This window comes from Megascapheus bottae, chromosome 28, assembly GCF_031878675.1.
Source record: "Megascapheus bottae isolate mThoBot1 chromosome 28, mThoBot2.hap1, whole genome shotgun sequence".
Taxonomy (NCBI): Eukaryota; Metazoa; Chordata; class Mammalia; order Rodentia; family Geomyidae; genus Megascapheus; species Megascapheus bottae.
Window position 1 is genome coordinate 15,781,303 of NC_143536.1, and position 23,280 is coordinate 15,804,582.

At 55.3% G+C, this 23,280-nt stretch overlaps 2 protein-coding genes and 1 long non-coding RNA gene across 4 annotated transcripts in view; 2 read left to right on the forward strand and 1 right to left on the reverse strand.

Moving 5' to 3' along the window:
- LOC150045310 (uncharacterized) overlaps positions 1-12,169 on the reverse strand; it is a 26,102-nt gene extending 13,933 nt beyond the window's left edge. The window contains exons 1-2 of the long non-coding RNA XR_016533001.1: positions 12,081-12,169; positions 1,718-1,839 (exon numbers count right to left, since the gene is read on the reverse strand). This is a non-coding gene — a long non-coding RNA (uncharacterized LOC150045310). The remainder of the gene's footprint in view (positions 1-1,717; positions 1,840-12,080) is intronic.
- Septin5 (septin 5) lies at positions 11,817-20,401 on the forward strand. Of its 2 annotated transcripts, XM_090320630.1 has the most exons (12): positions 11,817-11,874; positions 12,033-12,043; positions 16,648-16,744; positions 16,847-16,933; positions 17,394-17,517; positions 17,614-17,748; positions 17,845-17,962; positions 18,066-18,167; positions 18,814-18,910; positions 18,998-19,133; positions 19,275-19,377; positions 19,474-20,401. In XM_090320630.1, the coding sequence occupies exons 1-12, from the start codon at positions 11,832-11,834 to the stop codon at positions 19,528-19,530; spliced, it is 1,110 nt and encodes a 369-aa protein (XP_090176756.1). In that variant the 5' UTR covers positions 11,817-11,831; the 3' UTR covers positions 19,531-20,401. The 2 variants fall into 2 exon arrangements, with proteins under 2 accessions (XP_090176756.1, XP_090176755.1); XM_090320629.1 differs by lacking the exons at positions 11,817-11,874; positions 12,033-12,043 and adding an exon at positions 15,443-15,789.
- A 111-nt stretch (positions 20,402-20,512) lies between these two features.
- Positions 20,513-21,759, forward strand: Gp1bb (glycoprotein Ib platelet subunit beta). Its single transcript, XM_090320631.1, has 2 exons — positions 20,513-20,652; positions 20,920-21,759. Exons 1-2 carry the CDS (start codon positions 20,643-20,645, stop codon positions 21,549-21,551), a joined length of 642 nt encoding a protein of 213 aa, XP_090176757.1. The 5' UTR covers positions 20,513-20,642; the 3' UTR covers positions 21,552-21,759.
- Positions 21,760-23,280: the final 1,521 nt, after the last annotated feature.

Sequence of the window (23,280 nt, forward strand, 5' to 3'; positions counted from 1 at the left end):
GGAATCAAACCCAGGACTTCTTTGGGCATGCTGGGCAAGCACTCTACCACTAGGCCAAGCTCCTGGCCTGCGGATACTTCCTAATCAAAGTTCAAAAGTAACTTGCTATGGTTTGGATGTGATTTGGATGTGCTGAAGACTTGATCCCTGGGTGTGGTGATATTGAGAGATGGTGGGCCTTTAAGAGGTGGGGTTAGAGTGGAAAGTAGTAAGGTCATAGAAGATGCTGCCCTCAGAAGGAATTGATGTAGTTTTCCCATAACCTGATTAGATCTGGGGGGGGGGGGGAAGGTTATGATGAAATTGATCTTGATTCCTCTCTGCCCTGTGGTTTCCTGTCTTACCACACAATCTCTTGGTGTTACATCCACTCTCACGGTGATACAATCTGCCCAGAGGTCCTCATTAGCCACCAAATCCATGGAGCTACTTGATCTGGGTTTCTCAGCCTTTCATACAGTGAGCTAGATAAACGTCTTTTCTTCATAAAGAACCCTGCTTTGGGTATTTTGTTACCATAATGGAAATGAACTAATATGCAACTCGTTGAAAGCCATTACAAACCATGCTGAAGCAATGAGACATTCATAGGCAAAGACCTCAACCTGAATCTTTTTTTAATTGTAATTAATAGGGGGGGTTACAGTTATATTCGCCAGATAGAAGGAGCATTACTTCACACACATTGATACCCCTTCTCATGTTTTGTCCCCATTTCCCTTCCCTACCCCCTCCCCTCCTAAATCTTAACATAGACTATAAAAATCAATCTTGACATTTACTACAAAAATCAACTAAAAAATAGTATTATACCCAGGCACTGGTAGCTTATGCCTTTAATCCTAACTACTCAGGAGGCTGAGTTCTGGGGATCAAGGTTCAATGCTAGTTCTGGCAGGACAGTCTGCGAGGTGGTTTTTGTTTGTTTATTTTGTTTTGTTTTGTTTTTGCTGGTCCTGGGGCTTGTACTCAGGGCCTGGGCACTGTCCTTGGGCTTTCTCAAAGCTAGAGCTCTACCACTTGAGCCACAGCACTGCTTCCGATGTTTTCTATGTATTTGGTACCAAAGAATCGAACCTAGGTCTTCATGCATGCTCGGCAAGCACTTTACCACTTGAGCTACCAAGTCAAACTCCCTGTCACCGTCCATCTGTTCAAGGTTAGCAGTCTACCACTTGAGCTACAGTACCACGTTCAGCTTTTTCTATTTACTGAGGAATCAAACCCAGGGCTTCATGCATGCTAGGCAGGGACTCTACCACTAGGCCACATTCCCAGCCCTAAGGATGGGGTTTTGAGAACATCCTGTTAGCTAAACCCATGGAGGTACCTGAGAGCAGTTACTCAGAGAGAAACTGAGGCTCTCCATTCCCCCCTCCATGACTCACACCAATTACTTAAAAGTAGAAAAAGAACTTGACTAGGTAATCAGGGCAAAGGCCTCTTCCTGGAGAGGTTCTGAACCCCTTGCCACGGCCCTGGGCAGTTTTGTGTGCATGTCCTTGGACATCACATCACCATGACCTTGAGCAGTCGCACTTTGAGCCTCTGTGCCTCACCTCATGGCCCATTGGCCCTGGAAGGACTTGTAAGCACAGTGGGCTGACTGGACGGCAGAGGTGTGGCAGGAAGGAGCCTCTGATTGGCCCTGAGGAATCTCAGGCTGTCCAATGATCTTGAGAGTCATTAAACTCTCTCCTAGAGATACCTTATTTACCACTGCACAGCACCCCAGATGGTGCCTTCTCTTGGAATGCTTTCTGCCTGTCGGGATCTCTGTTTCTCTTCATGAATAAGCCTTTGCCATTTGACTTCTTCCTCTGTGTCCATGGGTTCATTCTAGGAGACCAGAAGAATAAATGCTTCAATCAGGGTATTGCAGGGTTTTTTTTTTGTATCATGTCTTAATCTCTTCATGTTAGTTTTCTTTTTTATATATTTTATGGTTATCTTAAGGGTGGTGGACACCGGAGCTACAGTTACATACGTCAGGTAAAGCGTCCATTTCTTTTTGGAAAATTTCACCCTCTCCATTGCCTTCACCCAGCTTTTTCCTCCCATCCCCACTCACAGTTCTTGTTGTATAGACACATAGTGTATAGTGAGTACAACTTCTGTATTTGTTCATCGCTTGTCTCTCCATTACTATGTCCCCATATTATTTTACGTGTGTGTGTGTGTGTGTGTGTGTGTGTGTGTGTGTGTGTTCTGGGACTTGAACTCAGGGCCTGGGTACTGTCCCTGAGCTTTTTAGCTCAAAAATAGTGTTCTACTACTGAGCCACAGCTCCACTTCTGGCTTTTTCCTGAAAACTTTCCTGCCCACAGTTGGCTTCAAACTTTGATTCTCAGATCTCAGTCTCCTCAGTAGTTAGGATTACAGCCATAAGCCGCTGGTGCTTGGCTTGTTTTTCATTTTAGAATGATTCTCTCTCTCTCTCTCTCTCTCTCTCTCTCTCTCTCTCTCTCTCTCTCTCTCTCCCTCCCTCCCTCCCTCCCTCCCTCTCCCTCTCTTCTTACTTCCTGGTTCTTCCTTTCTCTCCCTCTTCTTCTTTCTCCCTTCCCCTCTTTTTCTCTCTCCCTCCCCCTCTCTCTTCTTTCTCTTTCATCTTTGCAATGCATCTTTATTGGGACTGGCCCTCTCCTCACACTGACTTTACACAGGAAATATAGCCAAGTTAGTTCTTGTGCTGAGGCCACCAACAGATGGAACACCACAGATTCTAGTTCCCTCCCCGCCCCCCCCCCTCTCTCTCTCTCACACACACACACATATTCAGCTCCAAATAGCAGGTACACAGCCAAGCTTGGTGACACATGCCTTTAATCTCAGTAGTCAGAAGACTAAGCAGGAGGATTATGGGATCTGGGCCAGCCTGGACAGCATAGAGAAACTCTGTCTCAAAACAAACCAAACAAAAAACAAGGACCAGGCACAGCCAATATGTTCCCCTGGGTCACAAGTGGGGAAACTAAGCCAGATTTCTGCCCCACACTAAGGGGTGTGAGTCCCCCGAGGACTTAGGGGTTCTCTGGTAGGACAGCTTGATTGGATCTGTCATTAGTGTATGTGACAGTTGTAGGCAAAAACCATGGGCACGAGGTCTGGCAGAACCTTCCGGGTTGTCTTGGCAGTGACACCCAAAGTGGCTGATGGCATGCTGGCTCTGTTCCTGGTGGCCCAGAAACTGGAAAACCCACACCCTGGCCCTAATGATGCCGTCGACTGTGGGCTGTGGACTTCCTGCTCTTCTGAGGTCCATTCAGCATAGCTGGCGACTGCCCAGGGCCACAGGGAGGTCAGCTCTTGGGTCTCCGTGCCACTGCTCATGGCGCAGCTCCTCTCTCCTGGCTGTAAGGACCTGTGGCATTCGTCAATGTGAAACCCTAAGGGAAGAGGGAGGGGGGCATGCGCAGACCACAGATGCTGTCTCTTAGCTTTGTTGCTTAAAGCTAGTGCTGAACTTCAGGTTTTCTGGTGGTTAATTGGAAATAAGAATCTCACACACTTTCCTACCTGTGCTGTTATCCAAGCTCAATCTCCTGAGTAGCTAGGATTTCAGGCTTGAGCCGCCAGTGCCCAGCATTCTAGGAGACTTTTTTTTTTTGCCAGTCCTGGGTCTTGAACTCAGGGCTTGGGCACTCTTCTTGGGCTCAAAGTAGTGCTCTGCCACTTAAGCCACAGCACCATGTCCATCTTTTTCTGTGTATGAGGTACCGAGGGCTTCATGCAAACTAGGCAAGCACTCTACCACTAAACCATACTCCCAGCCCACTAGAAGACCTTTTAAAGACAATCTGTGGCTCAGGAGGCTGAGATGTGAGGATCATGGTTCAAAGACAGCTCAGGCAGGAAAGTCCATGAGACTTTTATCTCCAATTAACCACCAAAAAACCAGAAGTGGAGCTGTAGCTCAAAGTGGTTCAGCACTAACTTTGAGCAAAAAAATAAAATGAAGCTCAGGGACAGTACCTAGGCCCAGAGTTCAAACCCCACGACTGGCAAAAATAAAAAGATAGTCTATGGACCAAAAATCCAGTATCTCATGTTTGATCACGACTGTAATCTTAGCTACTCAGAAGGCTGAGATCTGAGGATCAAAGTTTGAAGCCAGCCTGGAGAGGAGTTTGTGAAACTATCTCCAATTAACCAGCAAAATGTCAGAAGTGGAGATACGGTTCAAGTGGGAAAAAAAAAACAAACCTCAGAGATAGTGCCCAGGCCCTGAGTTCAAGCCCCAGGACCAGCTCGTGGCATACACACACACACACACACACACACACACACACACACACACACACACACAGAGTCTATGGAACAGGGAGGGGACAGATATTAACTTCTTGATTGCAGGAGAGACCCAGGCCCATGAAGAGTTACCCTGGATGACCGTCAATCTCCCTGTCCCATCATGCAAAGCGGAAGGAGTCTTGAAGCCACCAACACATAGTGGGAGTGTTTTTCTGTTCCACTGGTCCATGACTCAAGATCTGGGTAGGCATGCAACAATGACTGATGAGAAATGAGGTTCAACGAGGAGCAAGTGGGGAGAAAAGCAGAACCCCAACTGTACCAGCATGGAGGGAACTGATGGGGCTCTACTCAGGCTAGCCCCACTGCCAATGGCCATGATAAGTGAAGTTGGCTGCCCTTTGCTACCAACCCAAAGCCCACCACTTGTCAGTATCTCTGACCCCACTGAACCAAAGCAGGGCCATGGTGAGGACCAAGGTAAGACCCCTCATTCCCTGCTGTCACCCGAGACCTTAGGTGATGGGTACCACACTGAGGGCTTTGGGGGCTGCCTTCCCATGGAAGCATATGTAGCAAAAGTCACATATGCATGGCTGGTTGCTGACCTGATCCACCCTCTCCGGGTGATGTCAGGGACCTGCTGCCAACATGTATAGGGTAGGGTGCCAGGACAGGCCGGGGCATGTATCTTCTGGCAAAGGTGCTAAGGCCATTATAGGATTTAACTTTTGTGATTGGGGGTGGGGGTGGGGCGGGCAGAGCCATCCTCCGTGTCCTGTTTATTCCAGAGGGATTTTCCAGATCAGATCCTGGCACTCATGGGACAGGTCAAGGGCACTGGATGCAGGGGAACCCAGATCAGATCATAGGAACCCCGGGGCAGAGAGAAGAGAGTGGATGGAGGGGCGGGGTGAGCTCTGCTAAATTGCTCTCTTGCTGACTGCATCAAGATGTAGGTCACGGGTGCTCTGGGCCCAGCACTCAGTCTTTTGCAAGTGCAAGTTCCTGTGGGATTTTTCTTTTTAATGGCACAATGCCTCCAGGCCAAGCAAGATGTTGGTGCGATTTCCCATCACCTAATTCATCTTCTTTTCATTAAACCACAGGAGTGGGGGCCAGGAGTTGGGCTTAGTAGTAGAGTGCTTGCCTAGTATGCACAAAGACCTAAGTTCGACTCTTTGGTACCACATACACAGAAAAAGGCCAGATGTGGTGCTGTGGCTGAAGTGGTAGAGCTCTAGCCTTGAGAAAGTTCAAGGACAGTGCTCAGGGCCTGAGTTCAGTTTCCAGGACTGGTAAAGGAAACAAACAAACAAACAAACAACCATAAGAGTGTAGCAAGGGTTGGGAGGAGGCCGGGACGGGTGGGGGGGATGAACAGGGGTCCAGCTCTGCGCATGTGCCCCACAGGCAGCATCTGCAGGCAGAAATTCCTTACAGCGGTCATAAGCACTCCTGGTCTCTGCCTGGACAGCTTTCTGTCCCCTCCTCCAAGCACTGCCCCAGGGCACCACAGACACCTCTGTGGCCAGTCAGATGTGGCCTGAGGCCACTCCACCCCCAGCAGAGACACCCTAACTGCTATGGGTCCCTAAGCTGGCTCCCAGCCACAGTGCACAGGCGCCCTTTGTGGCAATGGCTCCAGATGTCCAGTGAATTGGGGACTTGGTATTGACCAGGACTCAAATCCCCCATGGAACCCTGCTCGGTCCAGCCCTGCAGTACACAGGCAGCTTTAAATGAGGCCTGCGTAGAACCCTCTTGGCCAGGGAGCTGCCAAAGGATTCTTTGCTCTTTTAATCAGCCTTTGATTGGTGACGAGAATTTGTTTATGTAGTGATCCCTTTACATTTTTCTAACAAAGAAATTAAAGAAAAACTTTCCCAATAGCCCCTCACCCTGCACACATGTTCCCTTGTGCATAGAGATAGTCATTGCTTTAGGGAGCAAAGAGGGTACCCCAGACTTCTGGGTCTCCACAATTTCCCTCTTGCTGGAAGATCCACAGACTGCTTTCTAAAGTATGAAAGGGGTTTTAGATTCAGAGCACCCCAGACCTTGGTGCTTGTTTGTTTGTCTTTTTGTACTAGGGTTTAAAACTCAGGGCCTGGGCATTGTCCCTTAGTTTTTTCACTCAAGGTTAGTAATCTACTTCTTGAACCCCAGATCCGCTTCCGGCTTTGGGTGGTTAATTGGAGACAAGAGTCTCCCAGACTTTCCTGCTCAGGCTGGCTTCAGACCATGGCCCTCAGATCTCAACCTTCTGAGCAGCTAGGATTACAGGTGCCTGGCTAACCCTGACTTTCTTGTCCCCATCCACCCTGTAACCCTGACCTCAGCGTGCCTCTGTTGTCCTCTGCTATCCAGAGTGAATTGATACCATGGAGATTCCTTGGATATGGGACAGGAGTGACAGGGACAGCAGCGCCAGGTAGCTGGGTTGGAGTTAAAAGGGTAACCTAGGCTATGTCCCACAGGAAAAGGCTTGCCGGGGATGAGGGTAAAGGTTGAGATGGTCCAAAAGGGGCCCTGCAGGGCTGGGTAAGGCAGGGGTGCATACCATCACCAGGTATAGAGATAGGAAACCACAGCATGTACCTCCTTCTCTCCTCCTCCCCCTCTTCCCCCATCCCCCTCTTTTCCCTCCCCCTTCCTCCTCCTCCTCCTCCTCCTCCTCTTCCTCCTCCTCCTCCTCCTCCTCCTCCTCCTCCTCCTCCTCCTCCTCCTCCTCCTCCTTCCTCCCAGTCCTGGAGCTTGAACTCCGGGCCTGGCATTATCCCTGAGCTTCTAGCTTCTTTTGCTCGAAGCTAGCACTCTACCACTTGAGCCATCATGCCACTTCCAGATTTTTCTGTATATGTGGTATTAAGGAATCGAACCCAGGGCTAAACAAGCACTTTACCACTAAGCCACATTTCCAGCCCTTTCCTTCTTTTCTGCTTTCTTTTCTTGGTCTAAGATCAGGACTTGAACTCAGTACCTGACACTTTCATTGGCTGAGTCATCCCTCCAACCCCTGCTACCTCCTGATTTGGAGCCTCTCTCCCACTTCCATGCGCCTGCACTAGCAGTTGAGTTCAAATCTCATACTGCTGGCTGGGCCAGGGTGAGAAATGGCAGCAGTGATGGAAGATGAGGGAGACAGAAGGGACCTGAATTCAGGCTCTGACTATGCTAGAATCGATCCACGCACCATGGGAAGCATGAAGCCTGAGCTCCGGAGGTCCCTGTGGTCTGGGCTGCTTATTCTCCAGTGTATCATACTCAAACCTGTGTTTTCTGCTCTGCCCCAAGGGCACAGAGCCACCTACTCCAGACTCAAGTCCAGGCTGCTCTGAGATGTCCTGTGTGTGGGGGGAGTCCCTAAGGATCTAGCCTGTTTTGTCTAGCTTTACCATTGCCCTCAGCCTCAGCTTCAGATGGAGTGAAGAATACTATGGGGTTTTGTCACTGCAACCATGCCCATGTGCCATCAGACCCAAACTGTCCCATGCAACTTCAGACCCAAACTGCCCTACCTCTGAACCTGGGCACTTTTGTCACCTGCCTACCAAGTACAGATAGCAGGTGCCTCGTCCTTGTGTCATTGTGAGATCTTTTTTTTGTTTTGTTGTTTTGGTCAGTCGTAGGGCTTGAACTCAGGGCCTGGGTGCTGTCCTTGAGCTTTTCAAGGCTAGCAATCTACCACTTAGGGCTGGAGCATCACTGCCAGTTTTCTGGTGGTTCATTGGAGATAAGAGTCTAAGACTTTCCTGTCGTTGCTGGCTCTAAATCACACTCCTCAGACCTCAGCCTCCTGAGTAGCTGGGATTACAGGTGTGAATCACTAGTTTTGTCACTGTGGTTTTCAGGGGACCAGCTCCCCACAAGCTCCTTCCATTCTCCAACTGGCCTTGTGATACCAGCGAAAACCCACTCTCCACAATCTGTGCTGAGTGGATGACGCGCGGTTTAAATGCAGCCTCTTGAGAATTTCTTAACAAAAAAAGATTTTTTTTTCCTTCCAAAAAGTGTCAAGCTATTTGTAGCCCAACTGGTTGAACAGATTTTCTCTGGTATAATTTATTTTTTTCACTCATTAACTTTTTTTTTCTTATGAATTAAAAAACAGCACCCCACCTCCTCACATAGAAGTAGTGGTTTATTTACTGTTCTCTCTACTACAGCCAGTGTTTGATTTTTGTGCTGGCAAAGTAAGCACCCCAATGTGAGGAGCTGTCTTTCCTTCCTTCAAGCCACAGCCTCCTGAAGAGGTACAGGTGGTGGGTGTACCCACGTCCCAGCTTCCAGGTTCCTTTAGCCCCATCATCAGCCAAGACCCTGGTGGTGGTGTATTTTTCAATAGCCCTGAGCCTTCTAAGGGTTTCCCTGGGGGCTCTTAGCCCCTGACTGCTATGACTAGAGGTGAGAATTTGTAAAGCTGACCCTGTTCAGCTGGCTAAACTGGAAATGTATCCTATGACCCTGCTGATCCTTGCTGACAGAAATGTCACCTGTGAATACTTTACCCGTTGAGCCATGGATACTGCTTCCAAATAGACAGGGTGTCTCTATGTGCTTGTGGAGGGACTCAAGGCTTCCCCTCATCCTGGGGCACGTGGGGGGGAGGGGCAGGGAGAACTGCAGTGTCCCAGGTTGAAAATGCCTGGCATTTTAGATGTTTGCTGATTGTGTTCTCCTAAACAGCATCTCCCACTCCATTAAATGCTGAACTCAACTCAACTGCATTTCTGTCATATTAGAAGTACATTTATCTTTATTTGTTTGTTTCTTTGTTTGTTGCCTGCCCTGACTTTGAACTCTGGGCCTGAGCACTGTCCTTGGGATTTCTCAAGGCTAGAGCTCTACCACTTGAGCTACAGCACCACTTCTGGCTTTTTCTATGTATGTGGTACTGAGGAGTCAAACCTGGATCTTCATGTATGCTAGGCAAGCACTCTACCATTAGGCCAAACTCCTGGCATGTTTACCTTTATGTAGGAAAAAAAATAGTTGAGCATTAATGGCTCAACTATGCAATCTTATCTACTAAAAAGGCTAAAATATGAGGATCATGGTTTAAGCCAACCCCGGGCAGAAATGTCAGTGATACTCTTTATCTCCAACTAACCAGCACAAAGCCAGAGTGGAGGTATGGCTTAAGTGGTAGAGTATTGCCCTTGAGTGACAAAGCCAAATAAAAGCAAGAGGTCCTAAGTTCAAGCCCCAGTATGAAGACACAAACAAAGCAATAACACACTCCCACAGGTACACACATGACATTTATTTGATACGTAATCCTCATCTTTTTTTTTTCTTATCTACAATCTCTAGATTTGTCTCAAAAACTATTATTAAGGGCTGGGAATGTGGCCTAGTGGTAGAGCATTTGCCTAGCATGCATGAAGCCCTGGGTTTGATTCCTCAGTACCACACACACAGAAAAAGCTGTGTATGTGCTGTGGCTCAAGTGGTAGAGTGCTAGTCTTGAGAAAGACCAAGGACAGTGCCCAGACTCTGAGTTCAAGCCCCAGGACTGCCAAAAAAAACCTATTATTATTATTTTCCAGGTACCAATGGCTCATGCCTGTAATCACATCTATTCAGGCAGCTGAGACCTGGAGGATCAAGTAGAAAAGTCTTTGAGACTCTCTCCAATTAATGCAAAATACACAGACGGGAGACATGACTCAAGTGATAGAGCACCAGCCATAAATAAGAAAGCCCTGGTACACACACACACACACACACACACACACACACGTCATTACTCTTGTACATGTGTCCCACATACCCTGTACACAAGCTATGTCCTTTACCCATCTCCCTCAAGGCCAAGTTCAGCTCACTTGACTTAGGGCTGTCTGGATCTGCCTTCCTGAGTGCAAGACAAGGTTCCTTTATTTCCAGCTTTGTCTCCATCAGCACAGGGTCTGTACTAGTGGACATACATAGCCCAGCTAGGTGTCCCTGTGTTGCCATGCACCCTGAGAACCATTTAGCAGAGCTCCTGGTTTCCTGACAGAATTTTTCCCCAGTCCACCCTGGTCTGATGAGTCACTCAGAACTCTAGCCTGGCACTTCCTTGTTGGTCCCAACGTTTAAGGGTCCACATTCCTTTATCAGAATTTCAAATAACCCCCAAACTCAGCGGCAAAAGTCAGTGAAAAAACCAAGACATACACAGATGAAAACTATTTATTCTAAGCATCCATTATTTTGGATTGTGTAAATAGTTTTATGGTTCACTACAAGAATATTAAATGTATGTGATTATGATGTACAAATCCAGGTTCCAAAGAGGCATCATACCAGATGGCACATTGATCCAAACAATCTCAGTTCCAAACATATCTGGCCCTGTGGCTTTGGGTAAGGGTCCAGTCCTAGACCTGGAGAAGGTTTGTAGTGAATGGAGATTGGCCAGAGCAAGAACTGGGGAAGAGAAGTTGCTTGTATGACCTCTTTGTTTACTAAGCAGACAACTCTGGGGACTGTCACCGACTTTGCTCAGGGAGCCCAAGGCCAATGCAGGTAACAACAGGCACCTGAGGGGCAGAGGTGGGCTTTCTGACTATGGAAAACACTACTGGACTAGGCAAAAGAGGCCATATCCTCCTAGAGAACCCTGAGCCTGGACCCTCAGATCCTGGGCTCTGTCCCTTAGCCTTTTCTGCTCAAGGCTATCTCTCTACCACTTGAGCCACAGGTCTATTTAAAGGGGGGTGGGGATTCATTGTAGATGAGAATCATATGGACTTTCCTACCTGGGTTGGCTTGGAACTATGATCTTCATATATCAGCTCCCTGAGTAGCGAGGATTACAGGGATGCGCCTCCCACAACCGGCTCCCATAGTCCTTTTATGAGAAAGGACTTCTGGGACTCTCTGGGCAAGGGCAAGGGCCCCTGAGAATAATGATTACATAGAAGATTATAGTTACTTATACCACCAAGTCCCACTAACTCCTTCAAAGTCTGGGGCCTTAGCGAGTTGCCCTGGCAGCAGGTCAACCTGGAGCACATCCCCACAGCATGGAGGTCAAGAGTGGGCAAGGCAGGCATCAAGAAAAGAGAGGCTGGACAGCTGCCCACTGACATGGGCTTGGTTGCTGGGGTGGGGGAGACAAGGAGCAGGGTATTCATTAACCCCAAGCGAGGTGGGGCGCAGTGATGCCAAGCCCAGGGACCGACTTTACAGAATGAGGCCCAAGAATGGCCTGGGGTCCCCACAGGAGCAGCCAGAGCCTCGAGTGACTTGATGACAAGGGACACAGGGGCCTGGCAGAGGCCTTTTAACCCTGCAGAACCCACCAGCAGCCTGGGGGCCCGCGGTCGCGGGGGTGGGGAGGGGAGAGGGTGCACTCAGTCCCCGCCTCCACCACCGCCCGCGCCGGGTCGCGCGTGGGCGCGGCGGGCGCCGATTGGCTGGCGGGCGCGCGGGCGGGGCGGGCGGTGGCGGCGCGGAGGGGCGGGTCACCCCGCAGCCGGGCCTCGGCCTCCGCCGCCCGCCTGCCGCTCGTCGCCGCGCCCCGCCCGCGCGCCCGCCGCCGCCGCACGTCCCCCGCGCCCCCCCTTCCCCCCCCGCCGGCGGCCACCATGAGCACAGGACTGCGGTACAAGAGCAAGCTGGCGACCCCAGGTGAGCCCGGCGCCCGCCCCTGTGCCCGCGTGCGCCTTTGTCCCGGCCGCCCGCCCACCCCTCACCGTGTCTCTCTGTCTCTCCCCCACCCGCCTGCCCGGATGCGGTTCCGCCCGGATTCGGACCTGACCCCGATCACCACCCCGACTCCTCCGCAGAGGACAAGCAGGTAAGGTGCGCTGCGCCCGCTCAACGCGTCTGGGTACCTGGACTGCCTGTCACCCATTGTGGCACCGCGGCCGCTGGCGCCCAGACGCGACCGCGCCCCCGCCGGCCGTCTTCCAGCCTCGGCTCAATAATCGATTGTCTGTTAGGGCAGTGCCGCCGCGCGTGGGGCTGCGGAGGGGACAGTGGGAGCCCTGCCTGGCCCCTTGATCTTCATAGCGGGAGTGGAGGGGCCCGTGCCGCTCCCTGGGATGGGAGGATGGAGCATGGGTTGAGCGCCCCTCTCCTGCTGGTCCAGCATCTCTCTGCTGACCACTTGGATCGTAGGCCAGGTGCTGGGAGTCCTGGGTGCGGTCTGCTCACCGAAGACCATAAGCTGAGGAATCGGGGGGGGGGGGGTCTCTGGGTCCACCAGCCGGTACATAGTTCCTCAACAGCTCTGGGGAGCATCTGGTCACCCCATTTCATGCCCTTGTAGCTTTATATCCCCTCTCCACACTCACATTCATCCACAGTAGCCCGTGAGACCGCCTTTTCCCAGGCCTACCTACTCTGAGTCATCACAGGCCCCAGAACCCATCTTTGAACCCAATGGGTACACATAGACTTGGAGCTTAAAGGGCGGTGTCCTGGTCCCTGCCTTCTGGGAATGAAGAAGCTAGTGGGAGGCTAGCCTAAGCCAAGCCCCGTGAAAGCTAGCTGTGAGACTTAAGAAGGAGACAAGCCTGGGGGCTGTGGGGCTGCCCTGTTGTTGGCCTGTGTGCCTTGAGCTCAGCCACATTTAGAGTAAGAAAAAGGAGTCCAAGTTCTGGCAGCATCCATGGCTTTGGTGGTCAGGAAAAGGGTTCATTCACACGTGATCTGGATGCAGCACTGGACCGTGGAGTCCTAATCCAGGTTGCAGTGGGCAGGGCAAGGAGCAGCTGGCAGGTGGGGCAAGTTGTAGAGTCACTGGCTGCCTGGTGCTATCTCCTGGCTGGACGGAGCCCCACCCAGTACAGATGAGGCTTGCTGGGAGGGACTTCCCTTGGGAGCCTGGGTGGAGAGATGCCTTCCCATCATCTCTGGTCAGACAAAGCCTGAGATATAGCCAGGCTTATGGCCAAGGCTATTGTTTAAGGGAGAGAAAAAGAGCTACAGGCAGCAGGACCAGCTCCCTCAGTTTCTGCTAGGCCTTTGGGAGCTCCAGGCCTGGCCTCAGGGCACTGAGTCACCTGGCTTGGGCACCTGCTACTCAGCCCCAACCAGATTCTCTTGCCTATACCTGCCAGAATGGCCAGCTCCTCCTTCTGAAGTGAAAGGACAGATAGGCCTGAGTCTCCATCCTTTGAGATCAACTAAGAGCCAGCCTTCTGCCCTGGCTCAGCAGAAGAGGGCACCAGCCAAGGCAGAGGAAGGGACCCCCAGGAACAAAGATCAGGGAATCTCCGTGTTTGGAGTGAGCCCCTATGGGTCTGAGAGGAGCCAGTAGCAGACAATAGCTTCCCTGGACCCTGTGCTAGTTATTGAGCTTGAGGCTTATCAAGGCTCCTTTTCATGAAGAGAAGTGGGGAGAAAGTGTGTGGAGGGGCAAGGTGATGACTCCATTGGCCTTCTGTGTCTTCTCCCTCCTCTCAGGCAGTGAGGAGGGCTCTGTTGGCTCTCTTAGCCCTGGCTGCTGCTTCCAGAGCTGACTCTGGTGATTCTAAGAATGGAAATGCCTGGAGAGTCTCACTCAGGAGGAGGTGGGCGCAGCTGTGCCAGCCAGCTCAGGAAGCCCTGGGGAATATGTGTTGTGCCTAAGGGACCAGAGGAGGGAGGGGTGGCAGGGCCCCTCCTTTAAGTGTTCCACCCCCTCCCCCCAGCCCAGGGAATATACAGACCCCTATGGGGTCTATGATGAGGCAAACCAAGTAAGAATCAGGATTAGGGCTCTGCTCTCCTAACCTGAACCTTCCTCAGAACCTTTCCACTAGGGAAACAGAGCCCAACAAGGTTTGCTTAGCACCAGGACAGTTGAGGCTTTTGGTCTGAAGCCCAGGCCAGAGCTCTCTGTCTTCCCCTTGGGCCCAGGAATGCTAACCAGTCTGGATGGGGGCTGTGGACCAGTGATGGAGGTTGGGTGGGGGACTCAGCCCTGAGGCTTCCTGTGGGAAGGTCAGGATTACTGTGGCTGCAGCCAGGGAGAAAGCTTTCTGGGAGCCAAGACTGGGGAGGTGACCTGGAGAGCTGGGGGCCCTGTGACTGCCCCTTGCCTTAGGATGAAAGGGCCTCCTGTTCCCAACCGCAGGCCCACCTCCTACCCAGGTGCCAGGCCCCCACAGCAGCATCTGGGCCGGGATAGGGCTAGGTCGTGGAGGGCTCCTCCACTAGCCAGGATGGGAGGGGCTGGCTGAGGGAGGGGTGGTGCCTAGAGGGGAGGGGGCCTCCTAGTCCTGCCGCACACTGACCAGGGTCTGCCCAGAGTCGCTTTCCTGCCTCTCTGGGACAGGCTAGTTGTGATTCTCGAGGGGTCCTCAAGATGAAGAATAAAATGTTTGGGGTTTGGAGGCCCACGGAGAGTAATTCCGGGCTCGGCAGACCCCTGATGTACCTGAGGTGGCCACGGGGGTGGGGCGGGGTCGTAGCTGATGGGAACTTTCCAATCTCCATTCGTCCCTGTGGGGCCACAGCAAGCAGACAAGCAGGGAGGGCAAGTGTTTGGCGCACGCGGGACTGTGAGAAACGGACCCCACTCTGGCCTCCCACCCACCCGTCGACTACGGGGGAGGGGCGGGGGCGGCTTTGAACGGCAGGCTGGCTGGGGCGTCCACATTTGGAGGGAAGGATCGACGGCAAACTCTGTCCTCCCCCCCCTCCAACTTCCCCTCCCACGGAAGCCTCCGTGAAGGTGGGGGCGGGTGGGCTGCCTGCGTGGCCCCGGGGTGCCACGCGGGTCCAGAAGCTTCGGGGCGCGCCCGCGCTGGGTGCGCGCACGCGGGGAGGTCAGCCGTCTGGCGTGGGGGTGGTGGGGGCGCGCGACGCGGCCGGTCGGTGGAGAGGGGCCGGTGCCCGCGCGTGGGTCGGCGCGTTCCCTCCCCGCCGGCGCCCTCTGGCGGGCAGAGGCCGCGGCCCGTCTCGGGGGGGGGGCGGCGTGGGAGCTCGCGGGGACCGCAGACGCCAACCTCCGCCGCCGGGGTGGGGACCCGGCCCCGCCCCTCCCTGCGGACGCCGCGGCCAGGCTCGGGGTCCACGCGGCGCCGCGCGCCCGGGCTTGGGCCCCGCTCGCGGCCATCGCCGCCGCCACATCCCCCCTCTCCCCCCCCCTCCCGGTCCCCCGAGGCTCCGCCCGCGGCCCAATTTCCAGGCGATGGTTTCCCGGCGACGGCGGCCGGCGGGCGGGGCCGGCTCCGCCGCCCCCTGCCGTGGGCGCCCGCGAAGCCCCGCCTCGGGGTCGGGTGCGGGAGCCGGGCCTGGGGAGGCGGCGACGGCTCCGCAGCTCCCAGCCAGGCCCTCGGAGGCTGGCGATGGCCCCGCTGGCCTCTGGAGCCGGCGATCCCCCGGGGAAGCCACGTCCCCTCTCCCAGTCTCAGTTCCCCGGACTGCAGCACTGGGGCGGGGAGAGGGATTAAGAGCAACCCCGCCCAAGGCCCTGGTAAACGCCCCGTCCCGAGGGCCCCGAGGGCCAGCGGGCTGGCCGGGGTCATCGTCATGGACTCCCTAGCAGCACCCCAGGACCGCCTGGTAGAGCAGCTGCTGTCACCGAGGACTCAGGCCCAGAGGCGGCTCAAGGTGTGTGTGTGTGTGTGAGAGAGAGTGAGTGTGCAGGGGTGGAATGTGGGTCCGCGTGTGCTGCCTGCCTGGCCAGGGCCCTTCGCCCCTGGACCTGTCAAGGCCCACAGGGCCGGGGTCCACCCGTTGAGACCTGGTGGTGGAGGAGGAGACTGGGCGCCATTGTCTATAAATAGCCCCTGCGCAGCTGCCGTCTTCCACCCCCAGGCTGGATGGGGGCCAACGAGCGTCCCACCCTGGCTGTGCTGGAGACCGGAGAGGGGTTCTGAGGCCTGGACTTCTGCCTTTGGAGGCCCTGGAATGTGTCTATGGGGTCTCGGTGTGGTGCCACCCACCCCATCCAAGGAGGACACCATCTGTGGGGGCCTTATATCCAGAATCCTCCTATTCCCTAATGTCTTTTTTTGTTTGTTTGTTTTGGCTGGGGGTGGAGGGGTCCTGGGGCTTGAACTCAGGACCTAAGGCACTATTCCTGACCTCCCTTTGCTCAAGGCTCTACCACTTGAGCCACAGCTCCACTTCCAGCCTTTTCTGATTAATTGGAGATAAAAGGTCTTATGGACATTTCTGCCCAGGCTGGCTTCAAACCAGAATCCTCAGTTCTCAGCCTCCTGAGTAACTAGGATTACAGGTGTAATGTCCACCCCTCCCCCCCAATGTCTCTGCAGAGCCCCTTGCTGAGGCTGGGTACCTTTCCTGGTGGCCCAACCCCTATGCACACACTCTCTCCTCTAAGCCTTGGTTCACAAGCCCTCACCCCATTTTTTACCAGGAAACTGTGCCATCTGCTGTCTCTTCCTGAACTAGGTAAGGGCCAAGGCATTGGCATGCTCCTGACCCACTTCCTTCTGTCCCCAGGATATTGACAAGCAGTACGTCGGCTTTGCCACACTGCCCAACCAGGTACACCGCAAGTCAGTGAAAAAAGGCTTCGACTTCACGCTCATGGTGGCTGGTGAGTGGACCAGGCTGCAGGAAGGAGTGGCTGGGACAGTTGGCCAGCCAGGCTCATAGGGTCCCAGATCTAATTCAGCTTCTTCATTGTACCTGTATCCAGGTGAGTCTGGTCTAGGAAAATCCACACTGGTCCACAGCCTTTTCCTGACCGACCTGTATAAGGACCGGAAGCTTCTCAGTGCTGAGGGTGAGTGGCCTTACAGTACAGTCCGAACACCATTACTGCTCTGGGGCCTCAAGGGCATCCTCCTTGAGGACTGAGTCCCTGTTCAGGGCCCAAGAAGAGTGGCCCAGAGAGCAGATTATGTGGCTGAGAGCAAAGTGGTGGGCAGATGGATGGATGGATGGATGGAGACAGGGTAAAGAGAACAGGGGTCAATGATGCCCCTGAGTTAAAGCTGAAGGTTGGAGATGCCCCTTCAAATAATTTCCAGGTGCTGGTGGCTCACGCCTGTAATCCTAGCTGCTTAGGAGACTGGTATCTGAGGATCGAGGTTTGAAGCCAGCTGGGGCAGGAAGTCCGTGAGGCTCTTATCTCCAATAGACTATTTGGAAAGCCAGAGGTGGCACTATGGCTCAAGTGGTAGAGCACCAGCCTTGAGCCAAAGGAGCACAGGGAAAATAGTTTTTCCCCCTCCCCCTTACAGAACGAATCAACCAGACAGTAGAGATTCTGAAGCACACAGTAGACATAGAGGAGAAAGGGGTCAAGTTGAAGCTCACCATTGTAGACACACCTGGTTTCGGGGATGCTGTCAACAACTCAGAGTGGTAAGAAGAGCCCGGCTAGGGAATGGTTCTCTACCTCCAGCCAATCCCCCTGGCCAGTAGACAGCTCTTTCTGTTTCATGCTCCCTCTCCGCCCAGCTGGAAGCCCATCACCGACTATGTGGACCAGCAATTTGAGCAATACTTCCGGGATGAGAGCGGCCTCAATCGCAAGAACATCCAGGACAACCGCGTGCACTGCTGCCTGTACTTTATCTCCCCCTTCGGCCATGGGTGCGTGTCCTTCCTGCAGGCAGTGTGCCCCACTCATGCCCCCGCCTCACCACCTCCCTGACCACACCCATCCCCACCTCTGGCTGCTCTCTGCAGGCTGCGGCCGGTGGACGTGGGTTTCATGAAGGCTCTGCATGAGAAAGTCAACATTGTGCCCCTCATTGCTAAAGCTGACTGTCTGGTGCCCAGTGAGATCCGGAAGCTGAAGGAGCGGGTGAGGCTGTCATGGTGGAGGGATCTTGCCAAAGACTTTGGAGTCTTAGAGCTCCAGGGGCCTGGGCCAGCCTCACATCTGAGTCTTTGCCCCACCTCTGCAGATCCGGGAGGAGATTGACAAGTTTGGCATCCATGTGTACCAGTTTCCAGAGTGTGACTCCGATGAGGATGAGGACTTCAAGCAACAGGACCGGGAGTTGAAGGTGAGAACATAGCTCTGTGGGGTGAGGGCATGAGGGGGCCAAAGCAGAAAACCAGAGCCACACGGTCCCAGAGGAGGGCTGAGCACCCACGTCCAGCCTGATGAGAGCAGCTGTGGGCCTCAAGGATGGAAAATCCAGACACCCTTCACTTAGGGCTTGATGGACATATCCCTTCCTGGTTCCTTTGTGATGTACCTAGGTGTGCAGGGGTCATGAAACACCTGTCGAAGTCAACCTGACCTGCATTTCCCTGGTAATCAGTGTAAGGCCTCAATTTAGTGGCCAAGGGCTGTGAAATGCCCCAGCTTCCTAGATTTTGAGCTGCAGAAAGTAGTGATTTGGGGGTGCCTAGAGTAATGATAATCCGGAGCCAAGGAGTGCTGAGGGATCGGGAGCAGTGTGTGATGGGAAATGTCCACCACGAGGCGTGGGCTCAGAGGCTGCATGCGTGGCTCTCAAAGGGAGGACATCTGGAGAGAAGCCTGACTGGTTGGGCACAGCCTGGCAGGAGGCTGTGAGGCTAGCTTCAGCAGGCAGCAGAGTGTCCAAAAGAGGGGAGATGGTGGAGGTGTTAGGGCCAGGCCCCCCTGAACCTCTAAGCCCGATCTCTCAGCTGCTAGGCTGAGCCTCTGCTCCCTCCCCGCAGGAGAGTGCGCCCTTCGCTGTTATTGGCAGCAACACTGTGGTAGAAGCCAAGGGGCAGCGGGTCCGGGGGCGACTGTATCCCTGGGGGATCGTAGAAGGTAAGTTGGAGCTTGGGGCCTCACTCAGTACAGGGTGGGAAGGTCTCCTGGGCTGGTGCCCACGTACTGCCCACTCCTGCCCCACAGTGGAGAATCAAGCACACTGCGACTTCGTAAAGTTGCGTAACATGCTCATCCGCACTCACATGCACGACCTCAAGGACGTGACTTGCGACGTGCACTATGAAAACTACCGAGCACACTGCATCCAGCAGATGACCAGGTAGGTTGCCCCTCTCAACACATGGGGATGCTGCCTCACCCCTGCTAGCCCTAGCCCACACCCAGGGCAAGCCCTCCCACCCCTCCTTACCTAGGGCTGAACTTTCTCACATGGACCCTCTCATCCCCATACCTCCTGCAGCAAACTGGCCCAGGACAACCGCATGGAGAGTCCCATCCCCATCTTGCCACTGCCCACCCCCGATGCAGAGACAGAGAAGCTCATCAGGATGAAGGATGAGGAGGTCAGTGGGAGGCGAGATGGGAGATGGGGTGACTATGGGGGAGGGGCCTGGCGAAAGCCATGTCTCACCCCACCCTCTGCTGTCCCCACCTACCAGCTGAGGCGCATGCAGGAGATGCTGCAGAAGATGAAGCAGCAAATGCAGGATCAGTGACACACCGCCCCAGCCCCACTTTGCCACGGACAGACCATCTGTTTCCGGACTGGCCCCTTCTACCCCTGGGCCCCAGACTGTGGCCTGGACTCCACCCTGGATTCACCTGGTTCTTGGATGGGCCTGGACCTGACCTATCCCCAGAGTGGCCCTGACTGTTCCTGACCCGGAAGCCACCGAGTCACACCCCAAATGACCCTAATTTATTCTCAGCATCAACCCCTTCCAGGTCATTTGAATCTGTCTCCCAGGGGTCTGGACAATGGCTCCTCCCCAGCTGGCTTTCTCTGACCTTAGAGGAGGCAAGTCTAAAAGCTAAGTCAGGCACCATTTCTGAGTCTCCCCACCCCACCCCACCCCCAGATCACAGATTTCTGGCACTGTTCCAGCAGGCAGGTAAACCAAGGCAGAGGAGAGAAAAGGGATTCCCAGTGCTGCAGAGCGGACTTGGGAGCTCTCCTCTGCTGGTTTCCGTGGGCTGACGACATATGCTGACACCTTACTTGAGGCCAAGATGGTCCTGTCCTCCTTATCTCCTCCCCAGGCTGGGGGGTCAGAGCAGGCAAAGGTGGGTGACTGCAGCCATTCAGAAGCTTGGGCAGCTGAAGGCTGCTGGTGAGGAAGGCAGCCTTGGCTGACCTGGAGTGCTCTGGGTCGGTTGGCCATCCTTGGTAGCCCCCACCAGCCCTTTCTGTCTTCCGGTCCCCATCGCTGGAGGTGCCCTCTTCTCAGCCGCCCCGTGGCGCTGGGATCCCGAGCCCTCGCCATTCCACCCGCATGATCCCCCCCCCACCCCACCCCTGCTCCGTTTTATTCCGTTGTGAATGCCGCGTCCTGTCCTGGTGACAGGAGAACAATGTTGGTGAACGTCGCCGCAGCGGTGTCCGAGTGTTCCGTGCTGGGACGGCGTGGGGGCGGAAGGCGCGCGGTGGCGCGCGCAGGCGGGCGCCGGCGATAGGCGCTATCGGAGCCCGCAGCCCCCTCCGGGTTATTTCTGGCCGGCGGCTGCGCTGTGGTCTGCGGCAGGCGGGCAGCGGGACCTGGCCATCGCGGGTGGGCGCTCCGACCAACGCCTCCCGCTCCAGACCCAGCCAGGCCACCGACCTTTCGCCATGGGCTCCCGTGAGTCTGGGGTCGGATCTGCCGCTCCCCGGGCGGATCTAGGTTTTGGGGGGGGGCGTTCTGGTTTGGACAGTTATTAGGGAGATGGGATCAAACTTAAAGGGGGAAATTGCAGCCGGCGAGCCAGGTGAGGTGGAAAGGCCTGCACGCGGAACCCGCCACGGGCCTTCCCAGCTGGGTGGAGCCGAGCCAAGGCTCCCGATGCTGAGGGACCCCTCCCTAGGTGCCCCGCCAATCGCCCCACTCATGGCAGCGCTTCTCTTCCAGGGCCGTGCGGGGCGCTGAGCCTGCTGCTCCTGCTGCTGGCGCCGCCCGGCCATCGGGCCGGAGGCTGCCCCGCGCCGTGCAGCTGCGCGGGGACGCTCGTGGACTGCGGGCGCCGCGGGCTGACGTGGGCCTCGATGCCCGTGGTCTTCCCGCCAGACACCACGGAACTGGTGCTGACCGGTAACAACCTGACGGCGCTGCCGCCGGGGTTGCTGGATGCGCTGCCCGCGCTGCGCACGGCGCAACTGGGCTCCAACCCCTGGCGCTGCGATTGCCGCCTGCTGCCGCTGCGCGCCTGGCTGGCGGGGCGCCCCGAGCGCGCGCCCTACCGCGCCCTGCGCTGCGCGGAGCCCCCCGCGCTCCGCGGCCGGCTGCTGCCCTACTTGACGGAGGAGGAGCTGCGAGCGGCCTGCGGGCCGGGCCCGCTCTGCTGGGGGGCCATGGCGGTGCAGCTGGCGCTGCTCGGCCTCGGGCTGTTGCACGCGGTGCTGCTGGCGTTGCTGCTGTGTCGCCTGCGGAGGCTGCGCCACCAGGCCCGCGCCCGCGCCTGGGAGGGGCCCGGGGTATTGCTGACCACCCCACTGGTGGCCAAGCCCGCTGGAACTGACTCGTCCTGTGAGAACATGGACTGACCTTCTGCCAACCTGGTTCCACTTTGTCCTCTGCCTCTGCCCATTCTCCCAGACCCTCCAGGCCGGGCAGGCTCAGCTCTGCTGCACGCGGCTGGAGCCCACCCTGTGCCGGCCGCCTTAGGCAAGTGGTAGGGGCCAAGGTGCGGCGGTGCTCCGCTGAGTCTCCCAGCCCCAAACTCCAGGCTGAATAAACCATTCTCCTCTGCTGGGCCAGTCTCTCTCTGCACTGTGTGATCCAGGATTCCCTTCCACATGCTCCCAGAAAAGCCTCCGGGGGCATTAGCCTGGGGCAAACTGGAATCAGTAGGATGTGCCCCCCACCCCACCCTGCACCATGGGATACACAGGCTGGGGTTACTTGGTCAGTGATTCTAGGGGGACAGAGAGGGGCCAGAGAATATTGCGAAGGACAGATTTAGGGGGCCTGCTACATGGCCAGCTTCCAGAGCAGTCACAGGTAGATTGAGGTTAGAACCCTGTGAGGACTTTTGGCTGGATTCTGAGCACAGTGGCCTCTGGAGGGTATGCAGGCTGGGAGAGGTTAGGGGGGCTGGGCTGGGTCCACCCAGCATGAGTGGATATCAGGCTTTCTGGGGTTTGACTTCCTGCCACACTCAGACACAAGTGCCTCCACATTTTCCCATCCCACAGCCCACACCACCCGGTAGCCTCACCCCTGACTCCTGCCACTCCAACTAAAAGCCCATGACTCTCTGAACTCTGTCCCCCCATGGCTTCTACCTTCTAGCCTTCCAGAATGCTCCATGCCAGCCCAATCCTGCCACATGGTAGGCCTTTGCAAGGGTCCTCTTGCCTGGCACCTGGTGCCCTTCATCTCTGTGCTCCCTGCTCCTTTCTCTCCAAAAGCCTCCCACCTCACTGCACTCCGCCCCCCCCCCCAACAAACAGCCTCCATGACCTGGCCTCTCACTACTGCCAGGAAGGCTCCAATGCCCCCCCACCCCCACCCCCAGCTGCCAATGACCAGGTCGGGGATGCTGTGGCTGACATAGCTTTTGTCCTGGCCTTTGTGGGACAAGACAAATGACCCTCCGGTGTAGGGCTGATGCTATCTTGAGGCTGCTGGTCAGACATGAGGCAGGACCGCCCCCGCCCCACTTTGTGGAAAGGTGCGGGGCATCCGGTCCATTGTGGGCTGCAGCCAACTGTCCGGTTGTCCATCCAGCCTTATCACCACATCATGGATGGTGGCCCTCTTTGACAAATGAACTGCCCACATTTCCCTCCCCCGAGGTGGCCTGTCACCCCTGAGAATTCCTAAAGGAGGTCAGAGGTAACAGTTAAGGTACATAGGCCAGTCCTTAAATTCAATGGGTACAGGCAGGGGGTGTTCCCCAGAGGTGGGGTTCCTGCTGGACTTCAGAGCTCCCCTGAGGCTACAGTGGGAGTGGAACTGAGTCAGGCCACTGCGGTCCCACATTTGTAGGTGGCCAGAAAGCCCACCTAAGAACCCCCCCCCAAACTGTGAACCAAGCCCAAACACAAGCCCAGGATGGCGACTGGACCCTGCTCACAAGGCCTGCGGGTTCCAGGGCCAGTGTCTTGCTAAAAGAGAGGAGCTACAGGACAGGTGCTGCTCTGATGCAAGAACAAGACAGAAGTGACAGTGTGGTCATAAGAAAGCGCTTCCTACTTGCTGGTCAGTAGGACAGCTGGACCCCCACAGTCCCCCAGGAACCCTCGTCTTGCCTGTACCCTGTGGTCTGGC